Source organism: Varroa jacobsoni, unplaced genomic scaffold, assembly GCF_002532875.2.
Source record: "Varroa jacobsoni isolate VJ856 unplaced genomic scaffold, vjacob_1.0 scaffold_568, whole genome shotgun sequence".
NCBI lineage: Eukaryota > Metazoa > Arthropoda > Arachnida > Mesostigmata > Varroidae > Varroa > Varroa jacobsoni.
Genome location: NW_019213470.1, coordinates 23011 through 48798, shown reverse-complemented (window position 1 = coordinate 48798; position 25788 = coordinate 23011). Strand labels below are relative to the sequence as shown.

Below are 25788 nucleotides of genomic sequence, written 5' to 3'. Positions count from 1 at the left end.
TCAGTGGTCTCCGACTCTTCTTTTTTGCTATTTGAGGTGCAACAAGCCATGCGTCGTATAGCTTGGTTGGTCTCTTCGCCCACTTTATCGAAGAAGTCAACGTAAAATAAAGGCAACAGAGATGCGGAGGTGAGAAGGCTCAGGAATTGTCATCGTTACGGTGAAATAAATAGCGCTGATGCTGGGCTAGTGAAATGATCGCACAACGAGCAGCCTGCAGAACAGGTGCTTGAACCTGGTTGGTCATGTTAATCGGGCACTCATGCAGAGTGGCCAACGGTCTTCTACTTTTACGTAAGCTTTGGCATGGTTTCTTTAACGCTGAGGTCAGTTATGCTGTTAATGATGGTATTTTAATGTTAGAGCCTTTTATTGCCCTTATGAGCCTGTTATTTGGTCCTGTACAGTGGTGTTGCGAGGGCGTACGACAAGGTTTTTCGTACGGGGTGTTTTTTATCTGTCGTCTGAATTTTTGTAGTAACCAACTTTGCGTTTCTCTTAAAGAAAAGAATGAAGATGGCCCTCACATTGTGTTTTTGTTGAACCCTAACCCAATAACTTACTCGCGATTTACCTGCGTTAGCCAAGCACTTTTTCCTACCTAGTTGACCAGTATCACGACCTAAGTCTCGCTAGATACTGTATCGCTTATGCTGCTACAATGTCTAGTAGCGTTGTCTTACCTAAAACCCATATCGGCCTTTCAGGCGTCATGGGCCTTAGTATGCGTGTTCGTAGACCTGTACGGCCTGGATGACCCGGTCGACAAACGAGGCGGCAGGCGAGCCAGTGCTTGCTGTATACCACAAAATCCGGAGAGAGTCTACTAAACGTAGAATGCATGTAAAAAGTGGCCTTATACTAGAAAAGGATCTTACTCACACTTAGAGCGCGAAATATTGAGAGGTACAGGTTAGGTTTCTCGGGTCCATGTTTCGACCTTGTTTCTCGAAAACCCATCGCCGACAAGTAAATGCCATACACTGCCTGTTGCCCTCGTACTGCTCGTTGCAGCTGTCGGTTCTCTCTCTAACCTTGTAGTTAAAAGTCCGTCTTTTTGTCTCTATGAGACAGAGGCTACGCTAGTCTCACTAAGCGCAGATTCGTCGTGGTCGGCGTCTGCTAATGCTACTTCTGCTGTTGGTGCCTTTTTAAGGTTGAAGTGAACCGACCGTTGCCGTAGTTCGAGTGCCCGTTAAAAGAGCCGCCCAAGTCAAAAACGTACCCAAGGGGAGACACGCAAATGATTGCGAGTGATCGGAAAACTACAAAAAGAAGCTTTGTCTCCCTCCTGTCTAGCTGCTACCAACATCATGGCCGATATTATTTTAGTGACAAATGTACTTTGCTTGTACTATTTTCGACTAAAATATCTTTGTAGGCGTACCGTAAAGCATCTGGACGATTTTGGTATTACTGAAATGCTCCTTTAAATATTGATACTTCTCTAGTATTAAATGACAGTGAATCTTTTGCTGAAATAGAATATGAGCAGGGTTGAGAGCACTCCACGAAAAAGGTAAATAGTATACGAAGTAATCCATCTATCATCCGGTCACAGAAATATAGGGTTCAACATTGAACAATGCTCATGGTACTTTTGGCTAAAACAGAGGACAGGACGAAAAAGAATTAGCGCAAATATATATATATCCGTTTTTGTTACATTTAGAAGAATTCGCTTCAATTAGAAATACGTTGTCTTCGTGAGAAATGAAGGACGGACACTGTCCACACGATTCCATACCGATTCGGTCATTCTTCCTTCCCCCCACCTTTTGGGGTCGCCAACAATCGAAAAGCGAAGGGAAAATTCTCCGAGTACAGCATCGCCTTGTATTTGCTGCCCCCCGATTTTTTTTAGTTTTGACTAAACGTGTGACCTTACCTCATCTTGGGTTTTTTCGTTTTTACTTTGGGCTTTAGCAGACACTTTTCCATTCGACATGGCTTAGTCGAACTCCGTTTTGTGGCGTATTGCCATAGTCTCCCTTCTGGTGAAGATAGGACGACAAAACTGGTGGAAGTAACTGATTTTATTGCCGTATGGTTTAAAATGCCTACAGAAAGAACCGAGAACTGGCAATGCCACTGTGCGCTATGAAGAAGATTGGAAATGTGCAATGCTAGGTCAATTATTTTGACTAGAGCTGCAGTACTCGCAAATCTTCGTACGCTGAGCGTGCGTTAGCATGACAAAATTTTACAAACGCCCAAAGAGCCGTGGGCGACCATCGCTAAAGGGACCCGACTTATGGATTTCTCCCCTCCCTGAGTCAATCTTGTCGGTCAGTACAGTTGGCTTATTCCAGTTTATTCTATAGCTTTTAGCTCAAGTTGGCTTAGCCTATGACAGGATCGTGGCGTTCAGAGTTGTCTAGTTAGGCTGACTATACCGTATTTTTTCCGTTTCCTCGTGGAAATGAAAAATGCAGGTACTCTGGGTGGCAAGCAGTATACTTATTACGCCTGACGCTACCTATGGCCAATTCTGCGATGCCCATGGACATTTATAATGCAAGCACATGTACACTGTAGATGGATAGTGAATAATATAGAGTAAATTGTAATTGCTTAGACTGCGGTCTAATCTACTTTCTTAGACTACATTAAACTAAAATAGTTTATGCAATGACAACATGTACTGTAAAACAATTTGTACGACTAAATGACGACGAAACACGAAATAAAAAGGAATTATTTTCTCCAACGAATTGGTCCAACTGGGTCAATAAGGAATGTGCTGAGCAGCTAATTATTCCATTAGCTTCTGCTACGCAGATAGCAACTGGGGTGAAATGACCACTTGGCAGCTTAAAAGAGTGCTGGGTCAAGACTGACTGCGCGCATTCTGGAATTAAATGATCATTGATCCTCGAGGCCGACCGAGCGAAATTATCGGTAATTGTTGGATCTGACTCGCTATCTATAAAACTAGATCTTGAAAGGTCCAATAAAAAGGCGTAGCTTGAAAAGGCACGAACAGAGGGGAAGAACAGCCAAGTTAACCAAGCACCGGAAAATATATAGGCTCTTCTTGGAGACGAGGTATTAAGTAAATTTTTCTTGAAAACTGCTGCCGTCTTACATTGGTACTTTACCTTGGGTCTACCAGCGCTGCGAAAAATCTATTTGTGGCCTTCTTTTATGGTTCGGTAATTTTAGTTAGCTACGTGCTTATGTTTGTTCCTCTCTATATGTGTAGCGATACAGCGCTGGTAAGTAACCTTATTCTACCGCAATCTGTCGTTACCACTGTTATCGATGTTTCGGGGTCGATGTGTGAGTCTTTTCTGGGCTCAAAGAATGGAAGCTGGTATCCTGGAAAAGTGAAATGTTGCATTGGAGGAGTGCCTCCGGTGTACCTGCAATTGCTGCTGCTGCTGCTTCGATTCAGGTCAATTCGGTTTGTCTAAGTAGAGATCAGCAGGAACCAACTTAGAGGACGACCTCTAGGCTTCAGTCTCAAAGTTTGGCACCTATGCAGGTCCAAAGGGAGTGATCATAGGAGCGTGGGACTTTAAAGCAGGCTTGTCATCGATGGCTTTGCGGACGATGACTGACGCCTTATTACGTGGGTAGCTGAAGTGCGTTCAGCTCGTTTCGAATGCATAGCTTAGGTCCAATGATGATCACAGTAGGCGATAGGAATTACACGCAAAGGTGCTTGTGAAGCTCTAATAGAAATCACACATAATATAATCAACTGAAATAACTGATCCCGTTCATCTGTTAACGTTTTTTACCGATGAGTCTATACAATGCGTAACAGCAATATGAAAATCAATCATGCATGTTGCAAAACACAAGCTGTTTGAAAAGCCCTGTGTTTGGAATATTTTACAAACAGCAGATTTACTTCAATAATACTGCGGTCCTCCTGAGCACCCCCGATATTCTACGATGTTTTCTATTGCTAACAGAAGACGCTGATACGGAATATCTGTTTAATTTGTTTCTGTATGCCCAAGCCGATTTTTGGTCATGTACCAGTATTAAAGTGCATTAGATGTTATCACTAATCAACTGGGTATGTTAATCGCGGCGTAAATATGTAAATAGCGGAAGCTAACATACGCTAAAGGAGGTAGCTACTAATCGTTGTGTAGTAAATCTGTCTGCTGACGTAAATCCGCTGTTTTCTCTATACGTGCAGCTATCACAGCGCCGTTTTGTTGGCGCGTGCATAAGAAAAACAAAGAAGCATTGTAGTAAGCAGGTGTTCGTTATATATACGATATGACAATATTAACCAATCATAGTGGCCGTATATGCCTCAATATATATATGTAGCTCGTAGACATATATGTCTATATATATATATAGCTATATTCTATATATATATATATATATATATAGAATATAGCTCCAAAGTATAGCTTACCAGTCGTTGGGAAATATATAAAATTCATCTCTAGCTGATAATATTGTAGAAAAACTATTTGTAATAGGCTGATGCCTCCGTGGATCGAAACACGTATTATCATTTAAATATTACAATAATGTTAGACTGAAAATAAAATTCCCGTTCATTTTCCTCAAAAACTTGTTTTACTTCCGCTCGCTCGTTGTGTACTTTTTGTTTCTTATTTATTTTTTATTTCGAAAAGTCTGTCGATTTTTCGAAAGTATTTTGTGTGCTTCTTCGGCGTTATGCGATATTGAGTTCACGCTTGAAACACTTCTCTAAGGATCATTGTTTCATGTAGAAAACAATGTATTTTCAACACCTTTTGTATTATGCATTTCCTTAAGTCCAAAACCTTGCCGAAATAACCTGAGACATTTGCCATGTGCACAGTAATCCCTATCGCTAAAATAACATCGTAAGTTGTTTGTAAAGTTTAAAAACGGTACCCGCGGTCTAAAGAATTGCGCTCTTTTCTGGCCTTTTGTCTGAGTTTGGCGACGACCACCTAAGGCACTTCAATGGGAGACGGCCAAATGGCAACTCGCGAATTGCACGAAAATATAAGCTGCAGCCGTGCGTTAAACTCCCTGAAGTCTTTGGTTTTATACAGAACTTTGCAGTTTCGCTACCTCATGAGCTCTGAGTCTAACAAGCAATTAACGGCTAAACGCTGTATTTCAATATCTCGTCCGGTGTCAAGCGTTTCGATCAATTTTTGCACAAAAATCGTCACCCACTTTAAGAAAGTAGTATCTGGACGTCAACATGAACCAGAGATCAGTATGAGTGATATTGAGAAAGCAGCCTAGCTGCAGGGTCTAATCTTTACCGAAAAAAGATTGTTTTGCGCTGGTGAGACTGGAGGGCCTAATTCATTGAGAATTGCTTTCTAAAACCATTGATTTGTACGTCGATATACCCGAGTTGTATAGGTCAATTAGGTTATTCGGGAGAAAAGTTTCGACAGATGAGGTCAGCTGATTTCGCTTTATGGCAGCTAATTATTTATGGGAAGCGATAGGCTTTAAACGCGTCCAAGCTGCCTCTCTGGGTTTCGAATGGGAAGTTTAGGTGCGCTCTCCATATTCTCCAGAGTTTACGCTGATAGATATTTACCTTTTCCGTTTACTGGGCAATTACCTTCGTAGCCTATATCCTCGACAAAAAACGTGACCGGAAAATTGTTTTCAGGTGAAGCCTGCTAGCTTCTGATAAGATGGCGTACATCATTCGGTAGAAGGATGAAAAAATCGTAATGACGAGAGATGATAACTTGGTTTCGCAAAAGTACAGTAATTGTGTACCTTATTTACTAAAAAAAAACCAGGGGCTTTTCCCTCTTTATTCGATGACATTGTATGTGACGATGTTAAGCTTGAGGCAACAAGTGCATCGTTTAGATAGCATCGAATTATTTGCAGCTTTTAGCGACATTAACACTATATTCATGGTACATGCTAATGTTACTATAATTCCGATGGGTGATCCTGATTTAAATTTCTTTTGGTTCCAGGGAGCTGATAATGACGATGCAACCCCAACGAGTGAATTCCCTCCCGGAGAATTCCCTGGTAAGTAGCGACCTATTTAGTTTACGTATAGCTCAATTGTGTATTCTGTTGAGAAGATCTAACGGGACGGTAATAATATTGGCATCCTGATCATGGCAGTTCTGGCTCCTCTAACTAATTAATCAGATCTACAGTGACTAAAAGAGACAGATACCTACGATATTCCAGCTATTATCGCTCCACAACGGCCAAATCACTGTAAAAATTACGCACGCAGAAGTATAGGTTAATTTTTTACACTTGTATAGCGTAAATAACTGAAACTCTGTAGCAGACTTAGATCTAATCGAGCCCAAACCCTAACCATCTAATAAAAGAAATAGTGAAAACGGCTGGCGTGTGAAGTTTTCATTTTCACAGCAGTTTGCTTACGGATGTAGTAATGATATCACTATAGTGATATATGGTGATATAATACAATTTGTCATACGCGTCCCACTGTGTCCAGGGGCGGGATTCAATATTTCATGAAGAGGCAGAACGGACAGAGGGCGCCGCATATCGAATATGATTTCATTTCATCAGTATAATTATTATAAGCTCATCGAAGCCATCTTTGAGACACAGCTACCGGTAGTACCTGCTAATTAATGATTTTTCAGTGTGTGAAAATAAAGCCTCTGCGTTCTTCTATATAATCCGTATGGTAATGATGATGATGGTGATTACGATGATGATAATGACGACGATGATGATGGATATGTATAAATTCAAAATACGGATGCCCTCTCGCCACCTCCTATGGCTATATGGGTCTGTTTGTTCGAAAACATTGTCGGTAGCTAGCGGCATCCAGTATCGCAAAGATGTTGACGGCCTGACGCTAGTGATATCCGATGCTGCATAACAAACGGGCGGTATATTATTAAGGAGTCTATTAGATCTGGGAGTAAAGGCAAACGAAGTGTATTCTGACCGAAAGCAGTGAATATATTTTATATGAAATAAAGGCAGTATTTTAAGTGCGTACTCATTACCCTTAACGATGATTATTAATATATCTGTGTATGTGTAACCCATTTGTGACATACGTAGCCTTTTCCAGCCTCCAGGGCTGATAATTTGCAATACGTTATTGGCAGCGATCAGACGATTCAGATAATTTTCATAATCGTTTATTTACTGGTGTATTGCGATCAGCCAGCAAAATGTGTGCTTTGATTAGGAACTTGCTATGCAGCCAATAATTCATACAGCTAGCTATTTTTTCAAGTACTTTTGTTGAGGACGTTCTTATTACGCTAAATAAAACGGTGCGTAGTACCTTCGATTCATCGAATAGAAGCGTTGTCGTTGCGTCTAAATCATAACTTCCAATTCTATAAGGTCATTCCACTTGACGCAGTTGCTCTGCGTCTAAATGAAAATTTATTATCGTTTTAGTAGCATTTTTCTAGATAGTCTCTAGATGCCAACAACGTAACACCTTTAACTCACTGCAGTGTCACGACCTTCTTTAATGGCGTTGATTGTAGAGGAAGTATTTCTGCATTTTTCGTCGGCCATCTCTCTTGGGTTTTTTCGTATTATTCTGAACAATAAGCGCTGCCTCCGTAAAACCCTTGGCTCATAGAATTGCTTGTTGTGTCCGGTCAAGAATCGCTGGTACTATGACGAAGATGCTATAATCGACAGAGTCAGGTCTATGCACCAGTGTTTGCGATACTTTCGATACATTTACTCCTCTTTGTGCCGAATACAACCGGAGGATGTGGAGGGCATCTTCCAACTGGCCGATCCGTTCGTAAACGACAGGCCGAATCTGAAGATATTTCCAACATTCGTTCGTTTCATCATTATCGTAATATTATTAATTTTATTTTTATTATAGTCTCCGATCTCCGGCTGTGACGCTAGTTAGATGTCTTGACTATGACAATGTTACCAATTGAGTTTGTATCGGATCTTGAAAGGTCTAGCCTGCATATTAAAGATCCCATTAGATGTCAACAGTACTCAAGCTGTCAGTTCATCCAACTAGTTTCCACATAGATGCCGGTGAAACACCTTTATTATAGAGATCATATTTATCCACCAATCATTCGACAGCAGCTTTTACCAGGGCGTTCACTCCGCATTGTATAGCGTTTCATCTCTCCAATACAAAATGTCGCTTCTCCTATTTACTAAAGACTTTGACACGGGTTGGTTCTCTGGTGTTCTTGGCGCTTTGATGAGCACATATGTGTACATGTACTACTACTGGCCTGTTATATCAGTAGTCGAGTCTTGCAGGTGAGCTAGACACCTGAGATGAGGTGATCTACCACATTGTTTATGCGATCAAACCAATAAGCCCAAAAGATACGCGTGGCGTAAGCAAATAATACGTTTATCCAGAGTGGAAATACCTACACGTGTGCATTAATTTTTCAACTAAAAGTTCAATCATGATCCATAAATAATGACCACAATGGTACTGATGCTGTTGGCTCGATTAATGATAGTTTTGTTAACATTGTCGTTGATGTTGTTTGTCGCTGTTATACGGTGGCGTTGCTGCAATGATATGACATTACCGACTGCTACCCCGCACGCATAAACAGAGACACACACATACACATATACAAACACACACGAAGACAGGGTCGGTTAGGGAAAGCATTATGTGCGCCTACCGCTGGCATGTCTAATGTCCATGACCTATCTAAAGCGGGCAACAAGCCTAACCAGGCTACGATGTTGAGATAGGAAAACTTTGGACACTGGGGCTACTGGCAAAAATCTCTATGGCAAGTGCGCAGGGGAGTTCAGCGCAGTGGCTTAGGTCAAACTGTCCTGGACCATTCCAGGTTGTGCGCGTGTACGCTTTGACATGAAGAGTAGCATAGGTCTTAGTACGGAGCAGTAACAGACACTGAGGTCAAGAGATCGTCGGATGATGTGATGCAAGGGTAAGGATATCATCGGCCCTATTGCGTAGCAGATTGGTAATGTTACAGTGGGAGTATAATGAGGTCTCGAAGGGCAGTGGTTTGGTACTGCGGATATGAATAGCTCGACAGCAAAAAACCGATTAGAGCATTCCCTTAACAGATCGACGACGGCAGCGGTTACTGCATTGATATTTATCCGAATACAATGATCGTATGATCATGAAAGTAATAAGCTAACGAAAAGTAGCGCCAGGCTTGCTCGTGGCGTCCGGCATACTGGCTGATCGAATCGGATCCACTGTCACGATGTGCTTCTAGGCCCCCGTCATGTGGATTTTGCGTGACCAAATACGGTTAGTTTTGGTTTTCCGCCCTTTTTCCACGTCCTGTTTCCTCTAACTGATTTCGAGGTCTGCGCTGCTAAAGTAAAGTGAACTTCCCGCGAAATTTTGTGATCCCCATTTGAAATCTCATGAAGAACAAGGTAGTGCGTTTTTGCGAAAAAATCAGTCTCCTAGATTTAATTGTTTAACTATTGTCGCTGTTAACTCCGCCTGAGAGCCTATTGCCTGTTGGTGTTTTCAAGCTGTCATATATGCTTAGGTATTTAGCAGTTCGTTGTTCATATATATGTACGGAACTACGGTGCTAATCGGTTATCATTAGCTATTCGTGAAGCGTCGGCTGCTAATTTTTTTTCTCAGAAGTAAGTACAACATACAGTACATATTACATAGCTGTTTCGAGTCGAAATAACTTAGCTGTTAATTTTAGCGCAGATGTCATTGTCCGAACCTAAAGCAGCGATCCGAAAACCGAAAAAAATGCGGACCTTTGGCTAGGTCGGTTTAAAACAGGCAAAAACACTGCTAACGACTAGCTCAGCTGTAGCTAATTTCTTCATCTGACGTCCTGTGTAGGACACTGTAGGGACGTACAGACATGGCAAGATGTGTATTTGTTCGGTCTTCTATCGTTACAACGCCACCACGTTTTGATATATGCCATTAATGTAGTTAATATACACTGCAACTGCCTCACTATGCGTTATCCGTGCAGCGTCCCCTTTTTCGACTATTGTTTTTACTGTATCTACGCTGCGATTATGTGCAACGTAAGCAAAACAATAAGAAAATGCAAGCCTATTATCGATTTTACTCAAGCTTGCGCTACTGCAGACGACTCAAGACGACACAGGCGCCACAAGCAAACAAAACAGAAGCTCTGATGGCGCCACTGCTTGGTACTTTAACCTTAATTGCGTCCAGTAATATGTGGTGACAGACAGTTGGTAGGTAGCGATAGATATAGTGTGGTATAATAGTAAATGCAATTTGTCTGTTTGAACTGTATGGGCAAGCATAGCTTTTAAGGTTGATTTTTCTCGATTCATCGATGTCTGCTACACTTGGACGTAAATCGCTGTCAGAGGTCTCTCATGATTTTTGCGTCACCGCCCATTTACTATGGTAAGACTACAATAACGGCCAATGATATTAAGTATATTAAGCCGATGCTACACGCAATTGAAATTATGTCATACGGCCTTTAAGCTACCCGACGCGGCCTGTCGCTGCAGATATAATTCATGCAGTCTTCGACGGTAGCCGCCATTAACAACAATTATTCATCAACATCAGAATATGATCACTAGTCGATCGCGAGGCTAGAGTAGCCAGTTTTCTAAGCAGCTATCGCCGACAGGATTTCTGTACTGGTTTAATATATATATATAAGCTATTAAGATAGAGTTCAGTGATGGCACCGGTCAATTTTATGTTGAGCAACTAGACTGCGAAAAAAAGTATTCTTTTTTTTTTCTCATGGTAGGTCAGTGTTTCGTTAAGCAGAAAAAAACGAGGCAGAAAAGACTGTATATGCGTCTAAGGTTTTCATTATTAATATGTGCTACAGCATATTAGCTAAAATGACAATGAGCAACTCAAATCTTCAAAAAAATAAATCCTGCGCTCCTCTTGTATATTCTTTTTCTTTTTTTCTAAATTATTTTTCCAAAACATCCGATCATAAAACCATTGTTAGGCAAACACTTGCTAGGAAATTGTTAGGAATTAGTGTTGCGGCCAAAAGATTGTCTCTGATTTAGTAGAAGGAGGGTTTGCTGGGCTGTTGACAACAATCTTGTCTGATCTCTTCATTACGACAAGTATTGTGTGCACAATCTCGGCGTATAGTCAACCTTGTTTTTTGCGTGATGATATAATTAAATTTTGCAAAAAATGGTCTTCTAGTGATTTTCCGTTTTATCTGGACATACTTGTGTTAAGTCTGTCACACGTCCTAAGAACTGCTTTGTTAAAGCGTGCCTTACTCTTTTTCATGTATGTGAACACCGCCGTAGATGTTACCAGTCCGACGGGCAGCGGAGGCAGTCAACTACCACTAGGTCATCTACCCACAACGTCGCCCGGTAGCAAACGACGGGGCACTTTCCGGTGAGTCACAAAACGTTGTCACAACTACTTATGGTCAAAGCGCGTGTCAAGCTATGACCAAACATGTACTCACAACTTTACCGAAGTTCTGAGTACATGTTTGGTCGAATGTGACCTTGGAGCGTTTTTAAAGCCTCGGTCCAGCACCGTTCTGTTCAGACATTCGAATCCCAAGTCCAATTTTTTCATGTTATGTTAGTTACAACTGGTTTACAAGCAAGAACTCCCAATTCAGGACGACATGTGAATTCGATATTAGCGTTGTCTTGCGGCAGGCCAATGCAAATAGTCATGACGGTGCACGAAGGAGTTGGTCCTGTACTTGAAAAGCAAAACCACCGTTAGCCGGATTTGACGAAGGAGATGATTTGCGACCGCTATTACTTAATACCATTGGTCCCTGTAATTACACAGTTCCAATAAGCGGAGTCATTTGCTTAAAGGAAACTCAACGCACTTCAAAGGAGTTCGTTCCAAAAGAGGTCTGAACGCGAAATATAACAAAAATTAAATCCCAAAACGTTCTATTCCTTTCTATATGTGCGTTTAGACGAGATAAACTGCAACATCACATTCCTTAAGGACATATTTTTTGTGAATTTACAGTTCAAAATCTTTTTCAATGCACAACTCAACATAAAATAACTTCAGTGGAGTCGCTTTCAGCTCGGACTCTTCCGATTGTCCCTGTGTTTAAACGGATAACAGGAAAATCTAAATTCTGGCAGGCTGACGCTGCGTCCGGTATGCGTGCCTCCGTTGTTGTTATGAGCACTCATTTTCTCAATATGAGTTTTCTAGTGATGTCGACAGAAAATGGAAATTATCAATAAACAATGCCCTAAGACAGGAGCGCTCGTTAGTTTGGGAGCTATCATATATTCTCCAATGGACTTCTCGATTCTCGCTGTCCAGTCGAACTGCTTGCGTAGGAAAGTTCTTCACAAGCTATAGAACGGCCATATAAAAGTATTAGTACCGAGCATTGTTCATAAATAATTGACGTAGCCAACTGTGTGTACTATCTCCATTGCGACCATCATCAATACAAATTTTAAACCTCTTAGAGAGATAGAACACAATGCATATTGCAACACACAGGTTCAGGAAGTATTTCTAAAAATGAAAAGCATAGGCGTCTACATGTTCTCCTTGCGTGCACGCTTCACCGCATTGTATTGGGTAATTCAATGTTCTGCTCATTATCACCGACTTCTGCTAAAACGGTCATCGTGTATTTGTGAAACAGTAGTCAGTCGAACCGAGTTGCATCGCTTTGCGGTGATTCGTAAGTCAAACATCCGACATCTGTGTGATGTAGAGTAGACGCTAAACCATTCTGGCCTCGGTATTATCCATTTAACAGCACGCCGTTGGAATATGACCAAAAATGATTAGCAGGTGATCTGAAGAGTCTGGGTCTTTCGTTCTGACTATAGAAGTCTTGCAACGCATCATCTAGGATTGCTTCAGCTCCGTTGTTTTTCTTTGTTGCTGCAATAGCATAAACGCGTTGTATATGTAAATTTGTTGACAAGAACAACTTACTACATAAGCCCGCCTTTTTCGATACTGCACCATTGAGACAATTGGCGTATACTTGATAGTCACTAATAATGGCTCTCTGAATCGTTCGTTGGTAGAGTCGCAAATATAGTGTAGCGTACCATATATAACGAGCGTACAAATTTAGTCGAATATAAACAACAGTAACACTCTTTTTATTTAGATCTTTCGTTAGATTTAGACATTTGTAATAAAGATACAGGATGTGTTTATTTTTGTTTATTATAATGTATTTATTTTATTATAATTATATTATACGATTTATTTGGATATAAAATTCCCTTTGAATTCGAACACATAGTTTGATCCTTTGTGTCGGTCTCCTTTATGCACCATCTTGTTGATGCTCTGATTGTTGCTCATGTAAATGGTGCCATAGTAGCGGCATATATTTTCCAAATATAAATGCTTTGCGTTGTTTTGGTCTATTTAAATTCCATCAGCAAGTTGCTTCCGCAACATTCTCGGTCCGTTTTACAACGAAAATGAATTGATAGACTGAAGTTGAACGAAACGAAATCGACTTTTATGAGGAATTTGACAGCGAAGATGGACCGGTTGACACAAACAATAGCTAAAGGCATCTTTCAGCAGCGTTCGCTAACCTGTGGCGCCACCTAACCCCGTACGTCATCACAACATGTAACATATTTCTAAATTGTAACTACTACGCATATTACAATGTAAAGCATTTGCATTCGTTTTCAAGAATTAGCTCGAATAATAGCACGACGAACAGATGGTATATATATATATATTTACGAGTTACGTAATGGTATCGCCACCCGTTCTCTTTTTGTTACGTACAGTTTATGTCGGACACACGATCATCATGCGTGGTTGGTGTGTAGATATTTCTATTTAGTTTTGATGACGATAAATCCGAACTCACGAAGTGACTCCAACCAATATGGCAAAAGCGCGCGCATTCTTCTTAGAAGTTAGAAGGATTAGTAAAAATTCGGGGAAGAACCTGCGGCCGTTCAACATTGCCGTATTTCGTGGACATCATCATCGTGCACGTACAGTACAATAGCGGGAGTAAGCGATTATATGCCAGTGTTTTCCTCGGTATTTTCTTTCGCTACGAGTCTCCGGAGCATTTTTCTATGTACCGAGCCTAAGTCATAGTAAACGTCACTAATACGTGAAATCGACTAGTAGAGCTGTTACGAACGTGATGCCGGCGGGCCCGTCTTTATCGTCTGTCGATTAGGTAGTCGAAAGGGCGCCTCGAATATGGCAATCGGGAGGGCGATCAACTTAAGCGGACCCTGCAGTGCATTTGTTATCGACTGCATGATTAGTGTGACGTTGCTCATACTAGCAGTAATGGACAGTCCGTGGATAATGCTGTGGCTACTTTGGCTCGCAGAACAGATTGGCGCGAAAAAACATTGTAACAAACTTAACAGCTGAAGCGAATACTGGGCTATGCGCAGAGGTAAATAGATCAACTGCGTGGTCACAGCGTAGATTCGAATTTGAAGCTGCATCAGCTGGGCTGGTGCACGCGCGAGACTTCGTAGAGCACGCAGACCCGACCTATTGAGTTCGATGAGAGTAGACACTCGATCGAAGAGCGCGCGACATGCTTCGAAGAAGCTAAGTGGTCGGGGCCGATACCCCACGGCAGTGGTGGACATTGCGTTGTTTGAGCGCTTTGTAGAGCTGCTAGGATTTTTCAGTAGCTTTTAATAAGGAAGTCGTTATGTTAGAGAAGATTAGAGTTAGAAGAATTCAGTGATCAGGTATGCCCACGCGCAAAATACTTCCAATTAGCTATTTCGTTACGCTTTTAAATCAATTTAAATGTTGCCTTTCTCACGACGAATGCATATTCGATAAACATTTTCAAAAATTCATTCCCACCGGTCATTCTGCATTTGTTATTAGCGTAGCTAGCATTTATTTTTTTCAGTTGTGGTATTATTTTATGACTTTCTTGACTCACGACATCCAGAGCTGCACTAACACGAACTGCTCTAGTTGCTACGTGCAAGTAATTGCGAGTCACAGTAGCTTCCTTTTGGCCTAATCAGTACCAACATTCCATTATGATTCCTGCTGTATTGGCCTGTTGCATTTAGAGCAGCAGATTAAAGGAGAGTGACAAGTCACTGTGCGGTACACGTATGTCAACTGTTATCGATACCGCCAACACTCGTTCAGTGTCAGCAAGCACAAGTACTGGTAACGTCTGATTATATTACCGACGATTTCTGTCGCTAACTTTTGACTTGCTGTTATTGACGTCGCTGCGGACGCCTCTGCAATTGCTTCTACGAGTTGCAGGAAACGTGTTTCAGCAAACAATAACAACAATAATAAGTTAACCACAGTTTCTCGCTTGGGGCTGCGGCCATGACAGCGACAGAGGTAACTGTCCGTCAGTCGATGACTAGGGTCGCTCCTTTGGATATTGTTTGTTTGGCTCGAATGTCACAATATCATGGTCACAGAATTTCAGAAGTCAACACAGCGATGTCCTTTTCTGTTCGATGGATTCCCGGAACAGGACAGATGCAATAGCTTCTGTGGATCGAGTGGCTTCTGATTCAGTGGCCGTTATCGTTTGCCGCTACCGTCTGCAGTCGCATTTGCCATTCGCCGTCGATGGCTGGCCACACGGACACAGACGTAATAGAAGCCGCCGCAGCTCCGCAGGTCCGACCGCCAAACAAGCGGCTCCGCTGTTCGTTTGCTGCCTGCCTGTGAGCAGTGGGGGGAAAGCAAAGAGCATGACAGCGCTGTTGACGCTGGGTGGCCTCCATAGCAGCTGCTGTTGTTCGCTCTCGTCGGCAGCGTGCCTGCTTATGTTTGGCTTATGGGCTATGACGAGATGTGCGAGCAACTCGCATAAAATGGCGCTGCTGCCAGGCCAGCAGCTAACCGTGGCGGCCATGCAGCGCCAGCGGAGAAAGAAGCCCGCTGTAGCGGTGGACTTTCGGTTGAATCAGCGGGCGCTGATAACGACGATGTTAGCGGGTGGGAGATGGCGATGCTGGCCGACGGCCTCGCACGAGCCGTGGAGGATAGTATCAGCGCGATCTGATGGCGTTGGCTGATATGAAGTAAGCGCCCGTCAGGTAGCGCTGCTGGCACCGGACAATAGCTAGACAAAATCGTGCAGTAGCAATAGCTGCAACGAATATATATACGGGTGCTGAATATACGCTTTGTGTGCAAATCTAAATGCTCAATAACCGAATGGTATTCACTCAACGTGACCTATGAGTATGCGCCGATGTTGTCAGTTGCCCACATTCCCATCACCTTGCTGACATTGCACTCTAGCGCAAAAACCGGCCTGAAAGGGTCAGCTAGAGAACAGATGCATTTGACACGACAACATTAGCTAATCGTCGACCGACTGATCAACCACCAACCACCGCTTACCGCTCCCACTCCGATGTCTGAACGGCGGGCAGGGCCGCCGCTAGAGCAGTACCTCGGCCATCGAACGCGACCAGCACCGTTCGTGCACCACTGGTGACCGTGTTGACATCCGCTCTCGCGCTTCTGCGCGGGCGCACGCCGGACCGCGGCCCGGCCTTTGGCGCCACGGCGGACTGCCACTCTTTACAAGCGCAACAGCAGCGGCAGTAGCAGGCACCTCCGTTGTCGTGCCATTTGCCACGATGGCGACGACCGTCCTAGTAGGCAGGGACCCATTGATCGGCAGTGTTTGTATTGCCACTAATTTAGCGCATGATCCCCTCTCTGCTTCTTCCTCCTCACACTCACCCTCTCTTCGATCTTTTTCATCTCGCCGTTTTTCTCGTCGTATAATCACCTCTTTTCCACCAGACAACTGCCTCCATTGAACGGGTAGCAGTACCGGTTTCTCTTTCCGCCGGTGTTATTCTCCTTTCCTACTGGTGCTCATGCTGCACCAGGCGGTTATTCATGGGCCGCTCTTCCATCCACTATATTTTTAGGCTCGATCAATTTCTCTTTCTTCCTCTATCTCGTTTTGACTCTATCCGTCGGATGGTGGGAATGTTGTTGGTCTGTCGGTCGGTTTGATTGTCTGTTTGTAGCTAGTAGCTTATTCTCCGTCATTGTCTCGTAACCCTGCTTTCACTATCTATCCGTATTCGCCTGCTCTCGCCCTTTCTTGTTTTTCTCCGCAGACTCTCTGTTGGCGGCTCTGTCTCACGACCGCCCTCCGTCATCATCAATTTTTGCTCCGAAGAAGACCCCACTCTCCAGCCCGCTCTCCGGCCGCCATCTTGCGTATTGCAGCTGCAGTAGTAGTAGTAGTGTGACCGTGTATGTTGGTTGTCGGTCCATAGTTTGTCGTTCTGCACGTTCCGGTTTGTCGGACGGCCGACTTGAAATACCATTGGATCAGATCAGGACAAGCCAACCTGTTTAGGTTGATAGCTGATGAGTAGCCATCGCTAAGTAACTGTAGCTTCTGCTGCTGCTTCTATTAATGCTGCTGCTACTGGCACGGGCGGATCCGCAGGTTTCGATTTTTATTCGGCATTGCTACTAATACCGCCTGTGTCCCCTTTGTCAATCGACCCCTTGGGCTGTTTTGGCCTCAACAGCTTGAACAGTCACTCTAGCCGGCTCAACAGAAAACTGCGATCGGGCGGTGTGCGGAGGAGTCCTGGCGCGGGTGTAGTTATGTCAGCAGTTGTGGATTGTGAGGGTTGAATTGTGCATTCTGAACGTTCGCTATAAGGAGGATAACGACGACGCCAACGCATACAGCTGTTGCCTATAATCTTGTCGATACATTGGTTCTGTCGTATCTGACAGTGTTAAGTTCGAGTGGGGCTGTAGTGATTGGAATATTATTTCTATTGATACTCGCCACCACGGTGTTATATAAGGCGATGTAGTTGCCGGCTCAGCAGTAGCAGGTGTGGTAAGCAGCGTAAGACAGAACGGAGGCACAAAGCTCAATCTGTAGGGAAAAATTAAAAAAAAGTCATCACTAAGGTGGAGCTTGCCGTAAGCTCTGCTGGTCGTGAGCTGGTCGGCAAACGATCGCTTTTTTTTGTTGTTGAGAACGACTGGACGTCGGTGATAAGACTTGTGAGCTCAGTAGAATTCACTCAACGTACTGCATCCATTCCAGCGAACAGACGGATACTGACGACAACGAGGGAGCAAATAACTGTGAGCTTTTAACAGTCGATTTGGCCTGGTCGAGCCTGGTGAGAGTAGCTTAGCATACTACTGCCGTCAGCTTTTGACGTCTGTAGTGTTCATTAGTGAGAAATTGCGTGAAAGGCTTTATCCAATCAGACGCACATCGCCAGAGCTGGCACCGTCTCCCAGCGTATCCGAAGTCAGCCCCCTTCTCGAGGTAGCATTGCTTAGTGGAATAGTTCAACCTGCTTGGTCAAGAAGCCTTTTGATGCGTAGGGTTGTATAAGCGTTTTCGTGTGTCTCTGTGACAAACGAACACGGGAAAAGGGAGTAACCCAAGGACGAACGGAAATCAGGCAACATAGATAAACGCTTGTTGTGCGGTCGCGGACCCCGATCTCGGTCGAGATCACGAGGCCTGAAAGCCGGAGCCCGCGCGGTCTTTCGCCACTATCAGTCATGTATACCCATGCACAACAGGGCGGCCGCACATGACGAATTCTGTTTTCCACTGACTGAATTCACTGGCGACAATACTGTCTGACGGTGAAGGCGTCAATGACGTAGCGGTCGTCAGCGGACTAATCGGCACGAAATCACGCGGAGAACCTAAAACATTGTCCTAAAGTGGCAGAGAGGGGCCCGAAGTCAAGTAAATCTAGGTGAAGACAAAGCAAGAAACCAGTTTCGCACCCAAAGTGTCACAGGCATAATTCTGTTAAGAGAATAATGGCGGGCTAATGCAGTTATTAATTTTTACTGCGACATTACTACGAAGCGGCAGTAAAGGCATTATCCCTGCCTAGTGTTAGCTGAGTCAAAAGGTGCTTCTTAGGGCAACAATTGTGTGGCTCGCAGGCCAAAAACTAGTGAATGTTGGTTAGCTGCGAATACACCTTCCGCTGTGGTGACAATAATAGCAATTGATTGGCCTCCAATGCCGTTACGTTTTCCTCTCGAGTAACAAAATCCGCTGCCGTCGTATTTCTTCAATCGGGCGTCCTTGTTGTCGCATCAACCACGATCGTCCCGTTGCCCCGGTGCTGTAACCTACGCCGCCGTGAGATGTCATATGCTGTGACTGGCCATGCTGCTCGGTGCGAATCAGTGGTGATTAGGTGTTGCCATAACAACCCTGCCTGTTGTCTGGTGCTAATGTTACACAGCTGCGGGCAGGAACGATTGTCGACTGGCAATTGGCAAATGTCGGTCGAAATGGACACGCGGATGAACAGACCGAGTTTATTGATCTAACAACACCACCTGCCTGATTAGATTCAACTGCAAAACAGGCCAACAAGCCTACACAACTGATATACAACACGGCCAGCTAGGTATTATAAGCGCTAATAGAAAACAAACTCATTTTGCCTATTTTAGCCAACCAGTCTCCAACATCTAGTCGGTGCTGATGTATCGATCGCACGTAAATAACAAATAGCTTGATTATAGAACGAAAGTACAAAGTGCGGGTAAACAGGACGGAAATTGTTACCTTTGTGTAAGTGATACAACAGTGGCAAGCAAGCAAACTAAACAGGCAGGCAGCAGCGGGAAGGTGAAAACCTCGAAGCCTTGGCCACGACTCCATCTAACGCTAACGAGACGAATTGAAGAACGGATGAATAAAGGAAAACAACGCAAAAGAAACAAATAAACAGCTTCGAGCGTAATTAGTTTGCCTTCGCCGCTGAATCAGCGGTTATAATTGTAAATGCTGCGGAATTCTCTCATACCAGCGAGTAGTCGGACAGCGAACACGACCCCTCAAACGCAGACCTTAAATGTCACAAAAAGCACGTGAGAGCGGCGGCCCAAGTTGGAATTGACGAATTAATGAAACGAACAGACGAGGCCACAACTGAGGTCCAGAAGAAGACCCTAAAAAAGCCTTAAAAAAGAAAGGCCACTGAAAAGCGTCCATAAAAGTACAGAAAATCTAACTAGATAACAAGCAAAGAAGACCGCAAACGTGTCCCGTGTCCGCAAAACAAGTTCAATGGTATCGTAGCCTTTGGGGCCGGAACGAGCATTCGAGGGTTCATCACAACCATTCGGTAGTGCGGTATTCGTCAAGCATACGGAAACAGACAGGACTTGATCAGGTCATCTATAGCAGCGACGTGCAATTGAGCCCAGTTGTCGTGGCACAGGAACAACAATACCCATAGCCAGTCAACCGACCGGGGTATCAAGCTGTCAGTACGGATACTGTCAGCGTTGTAGCCGCCAAAAGCCAGACAGGGCAACCTGTCTGCGACTAATAGGCGTCTGTCTAGCACCAAAGAGGAAACTGTGACTGACGGTGCCGGGAGTATAGTAGTCATTATGAGGTAGAACACCGAAAGGGCAAAGGCCAAACAGAGTCGCGTTATTGTCATGCCCTTGTTTTCTGGGCAGTGACACGTAGGTTTCCCGAAATCGAGTACAATTTGGTGCTGCTGCCCAGTAGTGACCAAAGAACAAGATCGACGACGACGAAAACAACAAGGCAACCAAAATTGACCAGCATCGATTTCATTTAAGAAGTGACTAAAAAATGAAAAAGATATAACCGCAAGCCAGTCGTTAAAAGTGCGCAAGAAAAAAACCTTGATTCGTTGATTGAGCCAAGTGGATCCGGCGAGCGCTTCATCCTGTTTTCCCGGGTGAGATCAGGGTAAGTTACCCGACCCCAGCTTAAATGTAATAGTCAATGTAAGAAGTGAAAGAGAGAAGGAACAGGAAAAGCGTTTGTGGCAAGCTTGTTAGACCTGTTATAGCCCGTAAGCCGCAGGTCCTTTCAAAGAGTAAAGCAAAGTTCGATGTGCCTGCTTCGTTGTGACAGACGGTGGTGATCATGGTGATGATTCATGATAGCAACGGTGATGCGCACACGACAGCTCTGGCTCGATGCCATCACAGTACCGAGTCAAATGGCTTAGTTCAGACAACGTAACATTTTATTATGATAAAGAGAATCAAGTAAACATGGGAACGGACGTTCCTATGTTTCCTTCGCCTAATAGACGTTTGCTGGTGAGTTGGCAGGTGCCGGGCCGCCAAGACTATGTCAGGACTGGAAATCCAGACGGACTCCTTCCTGCAAGCCATCAACAGAGCTTTTGGTTATGCCTGCTACCGGACTGAGTAGCAATATGCATTTAACGAAAGAACGCTCAGGGCTTACTCCGTCTGTACTATAGCGTCCATGCTCACAGTTGCCTTTTTGTTGGCATGCTCAAGACAAGAAATATATATACAAGGTGCGAAGTATTAGTGGAAACAAATGCGATTCATTGGGACACTTCTGGAATTTGAACACGCCTCTGTTGAAAACACCTTACCGCGAAATTTCGGTATAGCTTGCTACTTCTAGTTATGAAATAATGCGCGTTTTACTGTTGTCCGAACGCAGATTACTTGTCGAAGCAATTCATAGTGGTCAATTTCGGATTCAAAAATCAAACTGTTAGTTGGCTACTCTGATCAGTTGATTGTTCTGTATTTTGTATAATATACGATAAATATATTGGCATGTATTGCACATACGTCTGCTCGTTTCGGCGTGAGCTTTACTAAGGGGGGCTATAATGAGTAAGTGTGGCTAGCATTGGCGGTAGCGGACCGAGAGTCATTGATGCCCGCGTCAGCATCAGCCTTTGCAAGCTGAGCGTGTCGATAGCCCGTTCGCAGCCGCCGTTCAAGCGCACTAATCGTTGGCGAAGTCGCACTGCCCGTGCAGTCGACCTATGCCTGTTAGAAAGCTGAAGAAACCAACGGCTCTAATTATATCGGTTGTTTCTATTCCGAGCATTCAGTGAAACTAGCAACAAAATGCCTGCAAATCTTCTACTACCAGCTAGACAAAAGGCTTCTAAAGGAACGAGAACAAAGCTATTATTGTATTATGTGTAAATGACAAATTATTTCAATGTATTAGCAGGAAAAAATCCTTAGTTAACTATTTGATGTATGTTGGTTCAATGATGTATGGATATATATTTTCTGGGTACAGTTTCCAACAACTATAATGAATTACAAGAATAATGAATAGATGTTCTAGTAGGTCTAGGTCTAGATGTAGGTATTGCTAATTCTTTGCGACTGAAATTAGAAGCCCGTAACGATGATGAGCTTGGTACCGTTCCAGTCGATTGTGATCGCTACTTTTTACATGTAAAGCTCTGATTCCAGCGGTTTTCACGTTTGGGACCACTGCGATCTTTGGGGAAATTTTATAATAAAATATCGAGTTGAGTTGCAACAGATGTGTGGTACCTCCAGTAAACCAAGGCCACGAATAGCGTCACAAGTAATAAAAATTTATACCAATGTGATTATTAGGAATTTATTTTCTGCACAGTAAAGACCTTGTAAGGAATGTTTATTCCGAATAAGGCTGCCTGCCTATGATAATCGAACAAATTGCACGCTGGTAATCGCGTATCCTTATAACTGGATATTTTCGTACAAAGTCGTGTAGCCCCAACTCATCCGTCCGAGCTGGTTTAATCAGCGTTCATCCTCAACAGCAAAACCGTTTGACTATTTTGACGCAGTCGAATACTCATGTCCTTCAAATGTAGCAAATGTCTGAAGTTTCCTTAATAGTTCGTTTGCAACACCTTTGGGTTCAGCAGAGATTTTCCGTAAAAAGAAAACGCGATAGTTCGGCTATAACCTCTTAGAACCCCCAAAAACTGCTCCAAGTTGGTTTTCTTTCAGACGACATGCTGTCAGCCCCCTTCCCGTTTTGCGATAAGGTGGCTATGTACAGCAGTTAGACGCCATCGCTGCTATCGGTTATCCTTACTGGATAGCGAAGGCTGCAGCATTAAAGCTGTTGACAGGTTGCTCCGCTAGTTTCGTTGCGCAACTCGTGTCCACAGCCAACGACGCCTGTCTCTATGCGCTGTTTCCAGCCAGGTAGTCATGTACTTCTACTAGTCACCGCTAGCAGCCGTTAGTGGGCAGTTCTGGTCCTTATTCTCCCCCGTTTCTTCGTCTGTTCCCTTTTTTCTCTCACCCGTCTTTCGACGCGGCGGCCGCTTTAGGGCAGAAAGAGTTCAGTGATAGCGACGGTTGACGGGTATGGCGGGCCGCTGCCAAGAGACGGTTTTTATTGCTATTACTGCCTTTGTAATGATAACGACAACAGACGCGGTAGCTGCAGCGGCGGCAACGCGCGCAGAAATCCTTCTCGCTAAAAGCAGCGGTAGCGGCGCCAGGACGAACAATGGCAGCGCCTAGGACAGAGTGGGGTGATAGGGTGGGGCTCAGTGGTTATCGGCTCGTTTGCCACACTCGTGTTCACGTTCATGAATTCGCCCTCACGCACCGGCACCACGCTCACGGTTAGCTCCCGACTTGACGGAGCGGTAGCAACAACTGCGGACGATAAATCAGGACAACTAGCCTGCCAAGCTGCGGCAAATAGGCCAAGCTGCAACAGCAGCAGCGACCATTAACCAGAGCAGGCTAATGACAGAAGGAAAAACAAACATAAGCACAACAAAAGTGGCGCATGAAAACTTATCGACCTCCCTATCTCCTAGGTATCACGACCACATCAACGAAACCTATCCATGAAGTTTATTATCCAGTTTTATCGAATTAAGTTTTTCGTCTAGCATTGAATAAGCTGCCAAAGAATGCACTAAATCTATAGGGTTAATTAGTGATATTGCCACTGATTGTGCAGCGGTTTGCATGATATAATTTCTCAGTCGTGCCCCTGTCCTGAAATCAGTCGAGGTTTAATCGAAAGAATAGAAACATTTACATTGATTTAATGATACGTGACCACGAACTGCTGTTGCTAACGAAATCAAAAAAACAAGCTCGACACATTCAATGCGCTGTTATTTGTTTTTCTTAGGTGATATGTCAGTCAATCATGAGCACTTGATTGATCAAGGAGTCGTTGCGATAATGAGACGTTCACTTTCGGAAGAGGCAGGTTCATTTTACGTGAGGTTGCAGCGAGTCTTATAGATCATAACGTGTCGTTCAGTCGTGCATAGTTTGTTGAAACTCTACAGCGTTTGTGTGCAGTCCATAATGTCTGTTAGATACTTTCGCCGTTTCGCAACAGTAGACAAACTCTGCCTAATTTATAGCTGGCTTAGTTAAGAAGAAAAAAAAATTAACAGAGCCTATATTTCGCCTAGGGCTACGTAACACGATATGCTGTGAGTGAAGTAGACAGATATAAGTCATCGTATCTTGCCGACCTGTGCGTTAGTTTGTGCGTGTTTATCGAAGTTAATTTTATCAAAGGCGCTCCAACTCGTTATTCGTTGTGGAGAAGTGGTATTCCAGGCAATGGCCACCAACCATTTTCTCTTGTTGTGAGCTAGTAGGCCCTATCATTATTACTACAAGTACAGGTGTAACAGGCTTCGATAAGCGAATTCTTCCAGTACTTCGTATCATTTCTGCTGGTTGCTTACTTTGCCAATTCAGCTGACATCCTTCAATTGTTATCAAATTCCGCCAACGCCAGAGATTGTCCTATGTTTGGTCGACTAGCACGGACGGTCGCATGAAGTTGTCCACTTCGATGTCCGTGCTCAATTCTGCCGTCCCTCATTCGGTCATAAATCGCGGTCATACGGGTTGCGGCTCGTTGCCGTCTACTGCCACCGGTCGCTTGTCGTTTTACCCGCCGCGGCTCGAAGTGTGAAAACAATTAAGGGAGTAGAGCAGAACGCCTTTTCCACCGCGTTTGGCCCCGGCCTCTCACCTTCAGGAGTCGTATATAGAGTGATACACGAGCACGCTCGCACTCACATAGGTACTGCCTTACCTCCCCTCTAAACAGCCCCTACGGTGATCCTCGCGGTAGCCGCCGATATTATTCGTTACATCCGTCGTGGCGAGCTTGGCCGGCCCGCACTGGCAAGCATACACAAGTTCTTTTCATTTTTTGCCGTAGCGATCGAGGTGTTGTCTCCCACGGTCGCTGGCGAATTATAGCTACGTTTTAGCGATGGGCGCGTCCATTCGACACGGTCGCTACCACTACATGGTAAAAACAACGTTATTGCCGTCCAGTACATCAGCGTCACGCTGAATGTATCGTTGTTATGATTACTATTCGTGTGCGACGGACGCAGCAACAGTGTAGCGTGGCGACTCGGTACGTGAGATACCAAGGACTCTTGCCTTCCTAGCTCAGTTTTACTCAGCACGGAATTAAGAGTGGGTGACTGTCATCGATGTCAGCGACTCGCTTATTTAAAGCTTCTCGCGGGGGTCTATCGATTGAGTTTCGCCCTGTTGTATCCGAATCGCACGCGCGTACATTTCAATATTGTTATGATAGTGGTTGCTACATCGATTGACAGTGAAGATGGTCGTGACCCTTCTGATGTGGTTGGTAACGACAGTGGCATCGTCGAATGGATGAAGACGAAAGAAGCGATTTTTCAAACGATGCGAGCATGAAAAATTCAGGGAAACATTGCTTAAATCCGATGCTCGAAACCATGCAAATAGTGTTAGAAAAACGGTAATTGAACTAAACCATATCCTGGCTAGACCATGACATCAGACGAGCGTGAGTCAAAAAAAAAAAGTGTACGTGTTGATCACAAAGACGACGACGAAGAATCTATTCAAGTTGCCTTCCAACGGCATCATCATTGTCAACGGACTGCTCTGCATACATACATGCATGTGCATTTGTTATCGTATTTACGTGGTGTTACACTGTTATTGCCGAAATGTACATGCGCAGCACCGACATTCGCCTAGAACTATATTCAAAATCTTTGGTCTGGACTTTTGGGTGGTGGGGTGACGCGTGATTTTTC

At 44.0% G+C, this 25788-nt stretch overlaps 1 protein-coding gene across 3 annotated transcripts in view; it reads left to right on the top strand.

Annotated features, from left to right (window-relative positions):
• The window catches only part of trio (trio Rho guanine nucleotide exchange factor), a 119709-nt gene that overhangs the window by 72475 nt on the left and 21446 nt on the right, over positions 1-25788 (top strand). For all 3 annotated transcript variants that reach the window (XM_022835158.2, XM_022835157.2, XM_086968754.1), the window contains exons 21-22: positions 5925-5982; positions 11221-11314. In XM_022835158.2, the coding sequence (XP_022690893.1) occupies positions 5925-5982; positions 11221-11314 (152 nt within the window). The remainder of the gene's footprint in view (positions 1-5924; positions 5983-11220; positions 11315-25788) is intronic.